The sequence below is a fragment of the Leptidea sinapis genome, chromosome 39 (assembly GCF_905404315.1).
Source record: "Leptidea sinapis chromosome 39, ilLepSina1.1, whole genome shotgun sequence".
Lineage (NCBI taxonomy): Eukaryota > Metazoa > Arthropoda > Insecta > Lepidoptera > Pieridae > Leptidea > Leptidea sinapis.
Window position 1 is genome coordinate 1,684,167 of NC_066303.1, and position 19,128 is coordinate 1,703,294.

Below are 19,128 nucleotides of genomic sequence, written 5' to 3' on the forward strand. Positions count from 1 at the left end.
CTATTCTATCACGGTGAACATTATAAATTGGAGACCAAATCACTGAGCAATACTCCAGGATACTTCTCACTAAACCTTTGAATAATATTTTGCATTCCCCATCCCACCAGGGAGGGGAATATTGGAATCGGCCGAAGAAATAAGAGATTTGACAAACTGTTCATAGTAAGTCAAGAGGTTACCATCACACTGAAGATCACGAAGGGAGTCCAACAAAGCATCCACGGTTTGAGCATAGCGAGACCAATCTGCGTTCCGCAATTTATATTTTAGTAAGGGGTTAGGATTGGGGAGAGGAATTGACCTATTATTTAGAGTAAGGAAAATAGGGAAGTGGTCGCTACCATAAGTAGGTAGTAGGAAGAGTTTGCCAGGATAGCTGAGATGCAAGGGAAGTTGAAGATAGGGATAGATCTACTGCCGATTTTTGGTTCTGATTGGAGTCAACTCTACGGGTCGGGGAGCCATCATTCAGGATACAAAGATTCATATCCTCAAAGATATCAACCACCAACGGAGCAAACCCATCACAGTTGTAACTCCCCTACAAAGTGTGGTGGGCGTTAAAATCACCCATAATCACAGTGGGGCTGGGGAGAAAAGTTAGAATAGTTTCAATTTCTGGAATAAGGGAGGGGCTTGGATGTGGAATATACAAAGAGAGGAAGGAAATATTTACAGCTCTCACAGCAACAGCATTAATCTGATTACTGTGAGGGGGATAGGAATAGAAAAAATTGAAAATTGCACTACCCGTCTAGCATAGCCGTCATCTCTGTCATCCCGCAAACAGAAGAAACCAGGGACCCGAAATCGGGCTCCAGGCCTCAGCCATGTCTCCGAGATGGCAATTATAACAGGGCTATTAAGGTTAATTAATGATATAAGATCTTGTTTCTTAGCACGGATACTTTTACAGTTCCATTGCAGAAGAACTGTTGGGGCCATTGTTCAAGATCTTAAAAAGACGGGTTAGATTTTGGGCAACGTTGGGCGGTAATGGAAGTTCGCTGAATGGAGCAACGATGCTGAGGAGCAATGACGAAAGGTCTTCTAACATTTTTCCTTGGGATTGAAGGAAGTCGGGTTGGCCATTGGGTAGAGAGGAGGGTGGGAGATTGATGATAGCGTCATGGGCCTACTTATTGTAACCCTTTGCTAAGGGGGTACGGGGGCGAGGAGAACGAATAATTGTCTCCCGATAGGATCTTTTAGGGTTGGAGCTGGGTTGAGATGAGGTTTGAGCATAGCGAGACCAATCTGCGTTCCGCAATTTACATTTTAGTAAGGGGTTAGGATTGGGGAGAGGAATTGACCTATTATTTAGAGTAAGGAAAATAGGGAAGTGGTCGCTACCACAAGTAGGTGGTAGGAAGAGTTTGGCAGGATAGCTGAGATGCAAGGGAAGTTGAAGATAGTGTTGCGTAGCAACCCTTCGAAGTATATGACGAGAGTTGTCAAACTTCAAGACATTGTTAATTTCAACAGCTCCGTCAGCATTACTCGTAGCTCAGCAGAGCAAACAGAAAAGTGTTTACTTTAGACGCTGTAGACCCGGGTTCGATACACCTACCAGTGTATGGATTTTTTTGGGTTTTGTGAAGTTAAAGGAAGGAACAGAAAAAAAGGGATGGAAAATGTGTAAGCAGGATGAAAATAGTTAAAAGAATTTTCTGGTACAATTAAAATTTAAAGATGGAATGGGAGAATCATTTTGAAAATAGAACGGATCCGGGGGTATATAAGCCGTACTAAGCGTGGCCTACGGCAGTTCTAATTCTAACTCGAAAGTGTAAAGAAAAAGAAGAAGAAAAGAAGAAGTAGTTAAAAGTGGAAGTGTTCCAAGAGGAAGAAGATAGAAGAGACTTAGTGTTCGGTGCGGTGTGACGCGTTGAAGGTACCGCCGCCCACAAGAGGAACTGCGGCAGACCGGCGAAGTGCAAGTTCAGAAAAAGTGAATGCAAGTAAAGACTCGTTCCTACAAGCGGACTATTATTTCCAATCCCTGACCCACTCCCGTGTCAATTGGTGTCAGAAGTGGGGTTGCAAAGATGCCATTAGTGCCCAGGAACGAGAAGGGAGTGACCACGCGAGCGGGAGCAGCTGCAGCGGCAGAGGACGAGTCACAACAAGCATCCGGCTCTGGACTCAGTGCGACCGTGTCAGCACCGCAGGCTCCTGCCGTAGATATCAGCGCGCTCATGCAGCAGATGGCCGCCATGATGCAAGAGCAAGCGCGCCGACAGGAGGAGCAGCTGCGGAGCTTGCAAGAGGAACAAGCGCGCCGACAGGAGGAGCAAGCGCGCCGACAGGAAGAGCAAGCGCGCCGACAGGAGGAGCAGCTGCGGGGCTTGCAAGAGGAACAAGCGCGCCGACAGGAGGAGCAAGCGCGACGACAGGAGGAGCAGCTGCGAGGTCTGCATGAAGGCCTCTCCAAGGAAATTTTATCAGTGGTGCAGAAAACCTCCGCCCGGATTGACGCTTTAGAAAAGGAGATCGCCAGGATTGATACTGTAGAAAAGGAGATAGCCCGGATTGACACTGTGGAAAGGAAGATGGGGGAGATGGAAGCAACTATTCATCAGCTCAATAGGAAGGTCGTGTGTGGGGGTCCTTCAGCCAACCCAGGAGTCACCTGCGGAATCACATCGACCAGAAGTTTGAAAGTACCCCCCTACGACGGCAAGTCTTCCTGGGCCGCCTTCAAGCTACAATTAGAGACGGTCAGAAGAGCAAGTGGCTCCGTGATGAAGCACTTTCCGTATTGGAAGCACTCGGCGCTGGGAAGGAGGAAGTAACCTATACGGACCTTCTTAACGCGTTGGAGGCACGTTATGGCGATAAACACCTTGAGTATGTGTATCGGGCGCAGCTTAAGGACCGCAGTCAAAGGGCCAACGAAACTCTGCATGAGAAGCTAGTGCGTAAAGCATATCAGTCGTCGCCAACTGCAATAGAAGAAATGTTGCTCCAAGTGTTCATCGATGGAATACGGGACGCCGAAGTAAGAGCAGCCGTACGACTGAGTCATCATACTAGCTTGAAGGAAGCGGTGGCACATGAGTTGGAAGTGGAAGCAGTTCGCCACGATTCTCGGGGGTTGAGACTCCGCAAAATTGTACCAGCAGATTCCAGCCGAAGGCAAGCATATAACCCAGCATGCTATGGTTGTGGGGCGCGAGGACACGTTAGAAGCACTTGCCCCAGGCGTGAGAGCATAACGCAAGGTAGGAAGGAAGCGGCGGTCTCAACATCACCGCTGGAGCAGCAGGAAAAGGCCAGGGCAGTGGGGTGGGCGCTGGCCGGTAGAAGCAAAGCCCCAAGGATCTTCGTTAAGCAGACATGTGACGGAAACACTTTAGTTATAGAAGGAATGATAAATGGAAAATCTTGCCGTTTCACTTTGGATACGGGAGCCTCACGTACAGTCGTTAGCCAAAGAAGACTAGAGAGCATCGGAAGACGACATATGCGAGAAAATGTAAACTTAACACTCACAACAGCTACCGGCCAGCGCATACCAGTCCAGGGAGAGAAGATCGTGGCCATGAAAATCGGGGATACGTTGTACTGGCAAAAAGTGGTAATCGCGGATATCACAGATGACTGCATCATTGGGTTGGATTTTCATCGAAATCATCAGTGTACCATTGACATGAAACATGGTGTATTGAAGCATGGATGTGAAGAAATTCCAATAAAAGGCGGAACTGTTGGGAAAGTGTTGTGTTTAAGAGACACTACTTTAAATCCGAGATCGCAGACCCTAGTACCGGTAGTCCTGCCAAGAGATGACAGAGGAAGACCTTGTAAATGCGCTATAATAGAAAGGGAGACATCGGACACGACATGGATCCCAGCCAGGACTGTTGTGGGTAACTCCCAGATTTATTTATTTATTTTTTTATTTATTTAATAGGTACACACAACAGAATTACAACAAATACATAATAAAAAAAATAAACTATCAGCTAAATACAAGATAGGCTGCAACTCCACGAGGGTGTGTACTCAGCATGTTTAGCATAAGTTGATAACTATGCAAATACAACAGAAATAGCGATTTTAAAACTAACTTTAGGTAATGTAGTATTATAAAAGAAAAAGATAGAGAGAATATATATTTGGACAAATATTTATGGAAATAATTATGGAAGTTAAATTAAGATGCTTTTTTAAAAATTTAAACTAATTAAGGAATTTATATAAACTAGATTTCCATTTACAAACAGATGAACTGTGGATGTCAGGTACTTCACTGATTTCGAGTAGTAGTGCATTGTATTGACGACAAATTCTATAGATGGGGTTTTGGAAGGACACGTTATTATTGCAGAACGGAATGATAAAAGGCTGTTCATGTCTTGAAGACCGATTGGGAACTCTTAGATGGATATTCGACAAGAGGGAAGTAGAAATTGTGCCATCCAGTATTTTGTATAAAGTCGTTAGGCCATGCAATTTGCGACGACTCTCGAGGCTCAGTAACTTGAAGTGAGATAGCCTTTCCTCATATGTAGTCAGCTCCCTTTTTAGACCAAACCTAATCGTCAATACGCGAAGAAGACGTCTTTGAATAGACTCAATCATATCAGTATATGTATTATATTGAGGTGACCAGACAATGGAGGCGTACTCGATTTGGCTCAGGATTAGCGACTTATAGAGTAACAGTAAACTATTTGGTGACTTGAATTCTTTAGTAGCTCTGCATATGAAGCCAGATAGCTTATTACATTTCTTGGCTATTTCTTCATAGTGATATTTAAAAGTTAGTTTCGAGTCAAAAGCAATACCTAGATCTCGTAAAACAAACTTCCGCTCAAGTGGTATATTATCAATTTTATAGTCAAATAAAATTGGGTTTTTAATACGAGTGAAAGATATAATGGAGCATTTTTTTATACTCAAACTCATACTGTTAGCACTACACCAATCGAGTAGAGTATCAAGATCCAATTGTAGATTAATACAATCACTAACAGTTTTAATTCGACTAAAAATTTTAAGGTCATCCGCATAAAGCAGGGAAACATTTCTTAGCCTAGGGATCAGATCATTAATATATATAATAAACATCAATGGGCCGAGATGGGATCCCTGAGGAACGCCGGATATTATAGAGACTCGTCGTGAGTAGAATCCCTTCAGAGCTACTAATTGACTACGATTGGATATATAAGATTTTATCCAACGTAAGAGGCAACCATGCAGACCCATAGTTTCCAATTTACAGGCCAATATTCTATGGTTTACTCTATCAAAAGCCTTTTGGAAGTCAGTATAGATAGAGTCAACTTGACCATGATCGTTGAAAGCTCTACAAATAAAGTCTGTATACTCCATCAAGTTACTGGCGGTTGACCTTCCTTTTAAGAAACCGTGTTGCTTCTGAGTGATATGCGGGATAAAGTGGTGGTATAGGTGGTCGTAAACTAAGGACTCTAATATTTTGGCAAAACTGGATAAGATGCTTATAGGCCTATAATTAGTACAGTCGCTAGGGTCACCCGATTTGTGTATTGGTATGATGTGTGCTTCTTTCCAAGCATGAGGAAAAACACCAGTTTGTATAGATTTGTTAAAAATCAAGTAAAGAGGGTCTATCAGAGCCTCTGAGCAATGCTTAATAAAGTAGGGAGGAATGCCATCTGGCCCAGCTCCTTTGTTAGGATCCAATGCATTGAGTTTCTTTAAAATATCCTCTTTAGATATGTGCACTGAAAATAGAGGATAATTAATAGGCTGACTTGATAAAGAATCGTTCATGTGCCTATCTGGTTCAAAAACTGATGAAAAATACTCGGAGAAGAGTTCGGCTGCGGCTTCACCACCAGTTGCAATTTTGTCACCAAACTTAATGGTCTCGGGGATTGACGGTCCAAGTCTTTTACTTTTAATATAAGAAAAGAATAGTTTGGTTGAATTATTAAGCGACTCTTCCACACTTAAAAGGAATGAGTTATAACAAGCCTTAATCAGAGCCTTGGACCTAGAGCGTAATAACCGAAACTCGTCGAAGTCCCTCGGATTATTGGTTTTTTTATATTTTTTATGGATACGATTTTTCTCTTCTATACAGGCTTTCAAAGATTCTGAAAACCAAATAGGATAGTTCAATCGACCTATTCGCTTATATTTTGTGTTTCTTTTTATTGTGCCGTTAAGTATTTCATAAAAATATTTAACACTCAAGTTGACATCACTATGGCTTAAAATACTGTCCCATGTGTTATTATTAAGTTGTAGTATACAACTTTTTGTGTCACATTTACGAAAGTTAGGCACCATAATAGATTTGTTTTGTATATTTTTAATATTAGATTCAATAGACACATCGATCTCAATGGCTGGGTGGTGTCGGTCGGGCACACACAATGGGGAACTCTCAGATAAAGATACGTCTGTCAGATCTGTCATAAAAAGGTCAAGAGTACGATTATTTGAATTGCGAACATAATTATATTGTGACAGGCCACCCACCTCCAGTAGATCAATAAGTAGCGAAGATTTGGTATCGTAGGCTTTACTAGGGCACAGACGAGGAATGGAAATGTTATCGCATGACCATATAATACCAGGCACATTAAAATCACCGAGAATAATAGTTTTAGAATTGTTTAGATTTAAAAGCCTATTACAACAATTATCATAAAAAGTGCGACATTGAGTGACATTCAGATCAGGAGGTAAGTATACAAGGTATATATTTAAGTTAAATCCACGAGGTCCTCGGTTATCTCGTACTGTTATCCATATATCCTCTAATGAGCTTTCAAGTTCGGGATGTCTAATTGCAAATAGATTTTTCTTAAGTGCTAACAGAACACCCCCACCGGATTGCTTTGACAAACAAGTAGATTCGCGGTCTCTACGAAATACGGTATACCTGTCATCCACAAATTCACTATTAGAGAAAGAGCTATCTAGGTTTGTTTCGCATAAACAGATAATATCATAATTCTCAATTAGGATATTTTTGTACAATTCCGTTAATTTAGTTCTTATTCGGTTAACATTCTGATAAAATATTTTCATAAAAAAAACTGATATTTAAAAATCCAAATAACGTAATAAACGTATAACCTTAAAACTAAATATTTATACAAAACAATAAGTAATATATATCACAAAATTAGCTTCTCAAGACTCATGATATCTTTAATGTAAATAGCGGGTGAGGTGTCGTCTTTTCTTATATATACTCGGCCGAATTTAACCCATACGTACTTACATCCCTTATCCTTAGCCAGATGTCGCGCGGCTGCATGCAAGTCCTTACATTGCTTTGAAAGGTGTTCACCCACGAAAATAGGTATTTTATCTCCACTAACTCCGATGTGAACGGAATTTAGGTGATCCATCGGATTACCTCTGTTGTATCTCTTGACGCCTGATATAATTGCATCACGGTGACGTTCAGATGGAAGTGTTACAAGTACATTTCGAGGCCTGTCAGATGAGGGGTTAAGTTTGGCAATTCGACGACACGAGCGTATATCACTGTCCGATATGGGTATTTTTATTTGATTGCGATGGTTCCCGTGTTTAATCCTCATGAGGACAAGCAAATCATTAGGAAGGGAACAGTGATCGGAGCTTGTGAGGAGATAGCTTGGTTAAGAAAGTGTGAAGAAGGGAGGAAGACCGTAGCTGCAAACCAGGATGTGAACATACAGAAACTTCTGGATAGCTGTAAGGACAATCTTACCAAGCTACAGTTAATAAAAGCGAGAAATTTCCTGCTACGCTACTCCGGGATTTTCTCAAAGAACGACGGGGACATCGGAAGAACTGGTTTGGTGAAACACAAGATCGACACAGGAGACACTGTTCCGATACGACAAAGACCAAGACGTATTCCGCTTGCACGCGAACAAGAAGTGGAAGACATGATTCGGGATATGAAAGAAAATGGTGTGATAGAACCGTCATCGAGTCCATGGTGTTCTCCAGTGGTTCTGGTGAAGAAGAAGGATGGATCAACTAGATTTTGTGTGGACTATCGGCGTTTGAACGATGTAACTAAGAAAGACAGTTATCCATTGCCAAGAATCGATGACACATTAGATTCACTTTGTGGCATGACGTGGTTCTCTACTCTTGATTTGAAAAGTGGCTACTGGCAAGTCGATCTGGACCCTAAAGACAAGGAGAAGAAGGCTTTTTCAACCGGAAAAGGGTTTTGGCAGTTCAAAACAATACATACATACATACATACATAAATTCACGCCTCTTTCCCGTAGGGGTAGGCAGAGACCACTTCTTTCCACTTGCTACGATCCTTACATACTTCTTTCGCTTCGTCCACTTTCATTATTCCTTTCATACATGCTCTCCGGTTTAGGGTACTCTTGACCTGGCCTTTTTTCAAGACGTCCCTGATTTGATCTTGAAACGTCCGCCTAGGTCTACCCCTTCCAACACTTTCATTCACACTGGCCTTATACACTTTCTTCGTCAATCGTTCTTCATTCATTCTCTCGACATGTCCAAACCATCTCAGCATACCGTTCTCAATTTTTGTCACAGCATCTTCTTTCAGACCACAACGTTTTCTTATCTCACTATTTCTTATCCTGTCACTCAGTGTAACTCCTATCATACTTCTCAACGCTCTCATCTCAACTGCATTTATTCTGCTTTCATGTTTCTTCTGCCATACCCAACTTTCACTTCCGTACATGAGTGTTGGAACCAACACCCCCTCATGCACAGCCAAGCGAGCCTTATTAGACACCTTCTGACTGTTCATAAAGGAGTGCAAAGCTCCATTCACCATGTTTCCTGCATTCACTCTTCTTTCAATATCACTCTCATACTTTCCATCTCTTGTAAATTTAGAACCCAGATACACAAACTCATTCACCTGTTCAATTTTTTCATCTCCAATCACGATATTGCAGTCTGTCACTACCTCATCTCTTTCAAGCACCATCACTTTCGTCTTCTTTACATTCATCTTCATTCCCTTTCTACCAAAAGCTCCATTCATAGCAGTTACCATCTCTTGCAACTCCTCGGCTGAAGATGCAAGTAATACTTGGTCATCAGCATAGAGAAAACATTTGACGAGTAACTCATTCATTCTCAAACCACTGTCATTCTCTTTTAAACCTGTCAAGCAATTGTTCATGAACAGATTAAACAGCCACGGTGACGCTACACATCCCTGTCTAACACCTTTTTCGATATTAAACCATTCAGTGTATGCCCCGTTTATCCTTACACAAGCACTAGAATCTCTATAAAGAGATTGCATTGCTCGTATGAGGACACTGCTCACACCGCTCGTGGACAATGCTGACCACAATTCATTCCTCGCCACTCTATCATAGGCCTTTTCTAGATCCACGAACGCGCAATAGACCTTTTTGTTTTTAGCCAAAAACTTTTCGGCTATGCACCGCAAGGAAAAGACCTGATCCGTACATCCCATTCCCTTTCTAAATCCCGCTTGTGCATCCCATACTTTTTCGTCTGTTTCATTCACAACTCTTTCAATCAACACTTTTGCATACAATTTACCGACGACGCTGAGAAGGCTTATACCGCGGTAATTTCTGCAGTCTTGTCGTGACCCATTTCCCTTATACAATGGCACGATTACAGCTTTGCACCAGTCTCCTGGTACTTGCCCATTTCGCCAGCACAAATTGAAGAGGCGGTACAGCTGGCTAGCCACTATGCCCTGACCAGCCCTCAGCATCTCGACGGTAATCCTGTCATACCCTGCAGCTTTACCTAATCTCATACTTTTCAATGCTTTCACTATTTCATCCATGCTTATCTCACTTTCATCAACATTTATATTAGTTTAAATAGAAGCTGCCGGATGTTGTTCATGCACTTCCTCTCTTTCAAACAAACTTTCAAAATACTCTTTCCATCTCTTTAGCACACATTCTTCTCCTCTTATAATGTTCCCACCTTGACTCCTGATTATACTGAGCTCCGAGGTAGACGTTTTTCCTCTGGCTGTTTTGATGGATTTCCAGAAGAACTTAATGTTTGACTAGAAATCTTCAGTGAGCCTCCTATCAAAATCATCCTTTCGTTCTTCTTTCTTTCTAGACACAACTGCTTTCGCTGCTGATTTCAATCTTTTATACTTCGTTCTTGCTTCCTTTATCTCGTCATCCGTTGCCTTTTGTACTTTTTGGTTAGCTTTTGTTGCTAACCAATCCAACCAAGCTTTCTTCTTTTCTTGCACCGCCATTTGTACCTCTTCATCCATCCACAAATTATAGTTCTTTCTTCCTTTCCTTCTTTTAGCTACCCCGCATACCTCAACAGCAACATTCACGACCCCTTTCTTAAATGTCTCCCACAAATCTTCAATCACACCTATCTCTTCTATGCCTTTAAAACTTTCTTTCAGTTTCTCTACATACTCGTCTTTCCTTTCTTTTTCTTGTAGATTTTCCACTTTTACTCTGTCCAAAACACTCGTAGGCTCAGCTCGTCGGTGTCGCCAACGTTTAAAAAGGCCGCGCATTCGGGCTATGACCAGGAAGTGGTCTGTGTCGAGGCCTACACCGCGGTATGCCCGAGCATCTAGTACTTTCTTTCTCAGTCTTTCATCTACAATTACAAAATCAATCATACTTCTAGACTCACCCTCATCTCTTGTATACAAATGGATCTATTTGTGGTTAAACATTGTGTTGGCCACGCAAAGATTCCATTCCAAGCATACTTCAAGCAGGCTTTTCCCATTTTCATTCACTCTCTCGTCCCCAAACGTACCCAGAACTCCTTCATACCCATCACGCTTTACTCCAACCCACCCATTAAAATCCCCTAACATCACGATCCGTTAATTTTCTCCGCATTTATTCAAGACCTCTCTCATACTGTCCCAAAATTCCTCTCTCTCTTTTTTGGCTTTTAATGACCCACCTCCGCACAGATCCGTCGGTGCATAGACCCCAAGGATAAACAAGCGAGTGAGTCCGACTTTTAACCTAATCCAGAGGAGTCTTGGGCTAACACATTCATGCTCTATCACACATTCTACTATTCGAGCGGAAAGAATCACACCAACTCCCTGACAGCCTCGACTGGTTTGGGGGACTCCGGACCAGTATGCCGTGTAGGGACCATGAATCGTGGTATCACATCCTTTCCTCTTCGTTTCATTCACGCACAGAATATCTATGGATCGTTCATCCATCATCTGACATACTCCTCCTCTTACATTCAACGTAGCAAAGCGGCTCTCCATGGGCCGCTTTTCGCCCCCGCGAGTAACGAGACGTGATGGGTGGCGAACCACATCGCCGCCATTTTGGTGAAATAACCTATTTTTATTAGTCTCCATTGCGTTCCCACGAATAGCAAGGGAAAGGTTTGTCCACCCCAGCAGAGCCCCGCATGCCAGGGTAAGGCTAGCCTGATTCTGGGTCGCCCGGTCCCAGGGCAGTGTCAAAACAATGCCCTTCGGATTATGCAACGCCCCAGCTACTTTCGAAAGGTTGATGGAGCATGTGCTGGCAGGTATGTTGGGAGAAACCTGCCTTGTCTACTTGGATGACATAATCATTATGGGACGAAGTTTTGAAGATCATCTTAAGAAGCTCGAAAAAGTCTTCACAAAACTGCAGGGTGCCAACTTGAAGTTGAGTCCAAAGAAATGTTCCTTCTTTCAACGTCAGGTGAATTACTTGGGGCACGTTATCTCGGAGCAAGGCGTTGCGACGGATCCTGCCAAGATAAGTGCTGTCAAAGACTGGCCGACGCCGACAGAAAAGACACATATGAGAGCATTTCTAGGACTATGCTCTTATTATCGATGCTTTGTGAAAGGGTTTTCCGATGTTGCTAAGCCCTTACATCGACTGACGGAGGAGAAAAGAGCCTTTTCCTGGGATGAAGAATGCGAACAAGCTTTCTTAGAGTTGAAGAAACGACTATGTGAATCACCTATCCTCGGATATCCTGACACAGAGTGAAGATTCATAGTGGATGCTGATGCTAGCAACACTGGAATTGGTGGAGTACTATCTCAGAAGAGAGGAGATCAAGAAGTTGTAATTGCATACTTTAGCAAATCTTTATCAAAGCCGGAGAGAAACTACTGTGTAACTCGTAGGGAGTTGGCCGTGGTGAAGACATTACAACATTTCAAAAAGTACTTGTTGGGTCGCAAATTCCTCGTAAGGACTCATCATGCCGCCTTGAAGTGGTTACTAGAATTCAAGAATCCGGAAGGACAAGTGGCCAGATGGATTGAGCAACTTCAAGAGTATGACTTTGAAATCGAGCATCGAGGAGGAAAAAGTCATGGAAATGCAGATGCGTTATCTAGAAGACCTTGTCCGATGGAATGCAAACATTGCATTCGTCAGGAGGAGAAAGAGAATTTTATGATCCGGCTGATCAGAACAGATTCGATCGACGAGAACTGGAGCAACGATGCAATGAGGAGAGCTCAGGAAAATGATAAGGATCTTCAACCACTTTTCCATTGGCTAGCAAGTGGATCACTTAAACCAAAATGGTCTGAAGTGGCTAGACACAGTACGGCTACCAAGAGTCTCTGGGCACAATGGAACAGTTTGGTGATGCATGACGGGTTGCTCTGCCGTAAATGGGAAACCCCGCAAGGAAAGGATTGCCATCTGCAACTGGTCGTTCCCAGGGAGAAGGTGAACGAGATCCTGAGAGCTTATCACGATGGTTCTTCAGGTCCACCTGAAGAACCATCGTGATAAGCCATATTGAATGTCCACATTTACACAGTGACCAAGGGCTGAACTTCGAATCACAAGTATTTCAAGAAGTTTGCAAGATCTTGGCTTTGACTATCCGGGGGTATATAAGCCGTACTAAGCGTGTCCTACGGCAGTTCTAGTTCTGACTCGAAAGTGTAAAGAAGAAGAAGAAGAAAAGAAGAAGTAGTGAAAAGTGGAAGTGTTCCAAGAGGAAGAAGATAGAAGAGACTTAGTGTTCGGTGCGGTGTGACGCGTTGAAGGTACCGCCGCCCACAAGAGGAACAGCGGCAGACCGGCGAATTGCAAGTTCAGAAAAAGTGAACCCAAATAAAGACTCGTTCCTATAAGCGGAGTATTATTTCCAATCCCTGACCCACTCCCGTGTCAATAGGGATAGATCTACTGCCGATTTTTGGTTCTGATTGGAGTCAACTCTACGGGTCGGGGAGCCATCATTCAGGATACAAAGATTCATATCCTCAAAGATATCAACCAACAACGGAGCAATCCCGTCACAGTTGTAGCTCCCCTACAGGGTGTTAAAATCACCCATAATCACAGTGGGGCTGGGGAGAGAAGTTAGAATAGTTTCAATTTCTGGAAAAAGGGAGGGGCTTGGATGTGGAATATACAAAGAAAGGAAGGAAGTATTTACAGCTCTCACAGCAACAGCATTAATCTGATTACTGTGAGGGGTGATAGGAATAGAACAAATTGAAAATTGCACTACCTGTCTAGTATAGCCGTCATCTCTGTCATCCCGCAAACAGAAGAAACCTGGGACCCGAAATCGGGCTCCAGGCCTCAGCCATGTCTCCGAGATGGCAATTATAACAGGGCTATTAAGGTTAATTAATGATATAAGATCTTGTTTCTTAGCACGGATACTTTTACAGTTCCATTGCAGAAGAACTGTTGGGGCCATTGTTCAAGATCTTAAAAAGACGGGTTAGATTTTGGGCAACGTTGGGCGGTAATGGAAGTTCGCTGAATGGAGCAACGATGCTGAGGAGCAATGACGAAAGGTCTTCTAACATTTTTCCTTGGGATTGAAGGAAGTCGGGTTGGCCATTGGGTAGAGAGGAGGGTGGGAGATTGATGATATCGTCATGGGCCTACTTATTGTAACCCTTTGCTAAGGGGGTACGGGGGCGAGGAGAACGAATAATTGTATCCCGATAGGATCTTTTAGGGCTGGAGCTGGGTTGAGATGAGTTGGTAGGTTGGGAAGAGTTAACGGGCTGAGGGGAGAATGTAGGAGAGGAGAAGAACTCCCTTGTCATCTCCGCATATGACCTGCGGACTGGGGGGAAACGAGCCGATGCATTTAAATACGATATATTATCCTGAGACATAATAAGCTTTATGTTTTCTTGGCGTAAAAACTCTGGACAGTTCTTATCCGACGCAAAATGACTGCCTGAGCAATGCAAGCAGGAAGCTTTTTCTTTTGGAACATCGCAGGACTCACCTGTGTGGACCTGGGCACATCTGTAACATCTGGGCTTAGACCTACACTGTGCTTTAACGTGGCCAAAACGACAGCAATTCAGGCACTGAATAGTCGGGAATTTATAGATTTCTACGGGAAGGGACGTATAAAATGAAAAAATTTTGGACGGAAGCATCTGGCCTCTAAAAGTCAAAACAACCGATTGAGTGGGCACCCACTCGACAATACCTTCAATGTTTTTGCGGGCTTTCAAAACCTCGCCACAGCCAATCGGTAGTTCTAGGGATTCGACAAAGTCCTCCATAGACCAGTCTACAGGGATACCTCGGACTAGCCCCTAAAGTCGGAATTACTGCTTTATATTTTGTCAAAGTCAGAATTTGGTTACTTAGAAAGTCATTAGCTGCTTGAGCGTTTGAAAATTCGACACTTACTCTGTCCTTAACAATGTGCGTGAATTTATTTTGATGTAGGAACAGTCCAAACTTCAATGCACGGATAGATGTGCCTGCAGATGGGTCAGAGACCTCCTTGGAAACGTGAACTATAAATGGACCTTTGTCATCCTTACTGTAACTTTTAGGGCCTTCAGAGAACGAAGGATGCGTGTACATAGTTTGTACAGACGGATTTTAACCTGATATTTTCCCACTTTCTGAAGCAGGCTCATCAGATTTGACATGCCGCTTCCGAGAGGAGGCAGCCTGTCGAGACATATTTCTAGACCCATCGGGGTCTGGTGGTACCCGAGGGGGTTCCACCTCCATTCCCAACACACTAAATTACACCACCCCCAATAAACAATAGGTAAAACAAAAAAAAACGGCCACTTTTCAACAAAAATATACTCCGAAAAACACCACATGTGTGTCAACCAAAGCCAACACGACGGTACTCCGGTGTGCTTTTTTATACTATGGAAATGCCAATTTAGCCCACTGTCAGCTCTATGAACTACCACTTATAAAATATTAAATAACTGTTGTTTAAAGCAAATAGTACAAGATCCCACTTCTCAATTCTGCATTGCTCAGACTTAAGTGGAGTTAGAATTGTTATTTGAAATTATGGCAACCTCTGCTTGCAGCAATTTTTTTAACTGGCAACCATGGTAAATAGTAAATAGAAAACTTCAATTTTGTATTAAAATAAAAAAAAAGGTGACTATAAAATGTAAATTATCAACAATAATATACCTGTTCATACCTGGTCACCCAAATGTTGCGACTGACTGAGAGGTGAAAACCATATTATTTTCAATTCTTTATATAATTTCCTTTAAAATGACATAAAATGTATTAAAAATTACCATAATATAGTTGCGTTTTACATCAGAAAATTAATACTCAAATTAGATACAGGTAATTGCGGCCAATTTTTTTTTAGCAATGTTCAACATTCATTTAAAATTAGTTTTATACAGAAAAACATGTGACTGTAGAATTAAGTGGTGGTCTTGACTCTTGTACTATAACAGTAAAATGATGGGAAGATGATATTGTGGGATTATAAGCTAAAAGTATGATGTAAAAGTGTGTAATAAAATTATACTTACATTAGGAAGAATGTCAGGTACAAACGCAAATACTCCATGTTGCCCACTCTTGTTCATTTTATCGCACATCTTTTTAGGATTCAGTCTTGGATTTAAATTTATATAACACTCTACTACACTTTTTTTCTTAACCGTGCACAAGATAATGAAGTGCTCTCTAATCATCGATTTTAACTTATAAAAAAGTTTTTCTTGAGCAAACTAAAAATTAAAATTATAACTATACATAAAATATGACTTTTGTGAAGTTTGTGCTTAGAAAATTTATGTTTCCAATCTCTATGTAATTAACATTAATTAACAATAATATTGATTATTTATGTTTGTTTTTATTGCATAAGACGTAAGCGTTAATTATACACAATATAAATTTAAATACCTACCTTGTATGGAAGTCTTACACATAAAGTAGACATTATAATTGCGTCTTCAATTAATATATTATTTATTTTATAAGCAATAAAATTCAGGTTTCTAATTACTAGCTGTGGTTGGCATATACTTATCTTAGGGCTTTTTATTACTTCATTCTTAAAATATTTAACCATAAAATATTAAACAATTGCAATCTGCATTGACAACATAAACAACAGCAGAATATGTTTTTTTTTTTTGGAATTTTATGACCTGGCGACTAAGACCTTTAAGTCAAGTCATTTTTATTATCAAAATATGTATACTTTTCATTTCACAGTTCACTTAACACTTCAACTTATTTTATATTCTTACAATTGCATTACATACACACATACTTTATATATGTAGCAATAACAATGACAGTACAATATTGAATATTTTATAAAACACAAAAAAAAAAAATGCAGAGATACCAAACTCTCTCTCAGAGCTCCATTTGTTTCCGAAGCGGTGGAAGTGTTAGGAATGGCATCAAAAAGAGGCACACATGATGACCGGGAGGCTCCTTTGTACAGGATGCCGGCTAGGTTATGGTTACCACTACAGCACCTCTTTCTGCTTTGAAGCAGTAATGTGTTAGCATTACTATGTTTCGGTCTGAAGGGCACCGTAGCTTGTGAAATTACTGGACAAACAAGACTTAACATCTTTTGTCTCATGAAGATGACCGCAATTGTAGTACCAATCAGAATTTTTGTGATTTTCAAGAATCCTCAGTGGCAGTACATTGTAGTGGGGAAGGCATATCAATTACCATCAGCTGAACATCCTGCTTGTGTTGTCCCATAATGTCATAAAAATATGATGGAGAGTGGCGAGGCTACCACCCATGGACGTACCACAAAACCAGGTGTCAAGAGATGTGTTGCTGTGTTCAAAGAGAATTTAAACACTACGTTCAGTTATACTAATAATAATAATACTAAATAATAAAGAACTATCATTGCTATTAAGCCTGATATTGTGTTGGTAGATCGCTTAGAGCGTCGGGCATTTATTGTTGATCGTTCCGTGTGATAATAACCTTGTGAAATCTGAAATTGACAAATTGTCGAAGTACCTAGACCTAGCATACGAGGTTACTGACATGTGGGATGTTGATTCAAAAATAATTGTCCCAATAGTCGTTCCCGTAAACTATCTTATAGCATAGAGCCTCGACCATCATCTCAGGAGGCTCTGGCTTAATAACTGGATTAAGGGTCAGTTACAGAAAGCAGCTGTTTTGGAAACAGCACGCATCGTGCGGAAGTTCCTCAGTCTGTCGCCCTAACCATCAGTGGAATTGTCGTGAACCAACGCGCCGGTGGGACTCTATTTTTTATATTTATATTTGTAATATTGTTTTTTTATAAATATGTTATAGATTTATATGTAGAAAATAAGATAAAATTATAATAAAGAGTATAATAATAAATATTTATTTCAGACATCCATATTGCATAATTTTACAAAGTCGCAATTACAATCAGGCAAAATTACTTAAGAATTACAATTATTTATGAATATTAAGATATTCATTTGAATTTAAAAAAAGCTATGGTTCCCTATTTTTTCTATAGAGTTTAGATAGAGTTACGATTCTTCTCTCGTTACAGAGTAGTATATTCTTTGGTTCATTGTTTATAGTAATAATTACGTTTCACGTTTTTTTTTTGGCGGGAACGAGTGAACGAAGGAAGGCGCGCTTATACAAAAAAAATTGTTTAAATTATTGTTCATAGTGCATTTATTTTTCATACTTGTAAATTGTTTATCCTGGTTTATAAATATTCGATTTTTGTATATATAAATTGTTAAGTGCGCTTCCCCATCGCCATGGGGAAGCGTACAGGTAAAAGGCCGAAGAACGGCCAGAGCGACGCAGAACCAGCAGACGAACTTCCCCTATCCGAATCCTCGGTATCTGACGCGGAGGTGACTGAACGTCTCATTGTAAGAAGAAAGGATAAAGAGAAGTATACCCCTTATAGAGCGACAAATTATTATAGGTTATACGACGAAAATTCAAATAAGAAGGAATTTATTGTATTTCTCAATCGCAAGCAGGGTGAAGTCAAAATATCAGACAAGGACAGGTTGGGTCTGTCAAATGGAATCAGGAGGCATTGCGTATCGGGTGTGTTGCACCTGAGGTCCGTTAATGCTTTTAAAGTTGGTGTTACCTTTGACCTGCCTAACAATGCGAATGTATTTTTAAAAAATGAAAAGTTACTTAGCGAGTTGGAGATGGTTGCCTCAATTCCGGCTTCTGAAACGGAGGTCACTGGAGTTCTTACTTCTGTTCCCACTGATTACTCCAACAAAAAAATTCATCAATTAATTGCATCGAGTAAAAAAGTTATTGCTGTGAGAAGGTTCATGCGGCGAGTAAAGGACCCACAGGGTGTTGTCTCCTTTGTTCCAACGCAAACTGTTGCAGTCACATTTGCATCAACGTTGTTACCTGAGTATGTAACACTTGATCACTGGAGGCATGAGGTTAATGTATATGTACCCCCTATTAAACAGTGTCTACGCTGTATGAAATTTGGCCATATTGCTAAATTTTGTAGAAACAATGAAGTTTGTTCCATATGTTCTGACAATCACAATTTTAAAATGTGTCCAAAAACTTTAACAAAATGTGCCAACTGTGGTGGAGATCACATAGCTATCTCATCTACCTGTCCTCTGAAAAAACAAAAAATTGAAGAAAACAAAGTGAAGTCCCGTAGTGTTAGATACTCAGATCTCTTCAATGAATCTGCTTTCCCTCAATTAAACTCAAAGTATATTGACACACACCTGAGCAATCTTATAAAATCTGACAAATTTATGAACCTCTTGGTTGAAGCAGTTTTACAAATTTGTACAAATAAAGATAAGTTAACTATAAATTCAAATAGTATTAAGGAAATTCTGAATAACACTTTTAGAAAAAAGACACCTAGTTAATTGTTATTATGGATACATTGAATATAGTGCAGTGGAACGCTCAAAGTATT

At 41.0% G+C, this 19,128-nt stretch overlaps 1 protein-coding gene across 1 annotated transcript in view; it reads right to left on the reverse strand.

Annotated features, from left to right (window-relative positions):
- LOC126976174 (uncharacterized) overlaps positions 1-16,314 on the reverse strand; it is a 32,189-nt gene extending 15,875 nt beyond the window's left edge. The window contains exons 1-2 of the mRNA XM_050824409.1: positions 16,108-16,314; positions 15,725-15,925 (exon numbers count right to left, since the gene is read on the reverse strand). Of these exons, the coding sequence (XP_050680366.1) occupies positions 15,725-15,925; positions 16,108-16,272 (366 nt within the window). The 5' untranslated portion in view covers positions 16,273-16,314. The remainder of the gene's footprint in view (positions 1-15,724; positions 15,926-16,107) is intronic.
- Between the last annotated feature and the right edge of the window lie 2,814 nt (positions 16,315-19,128).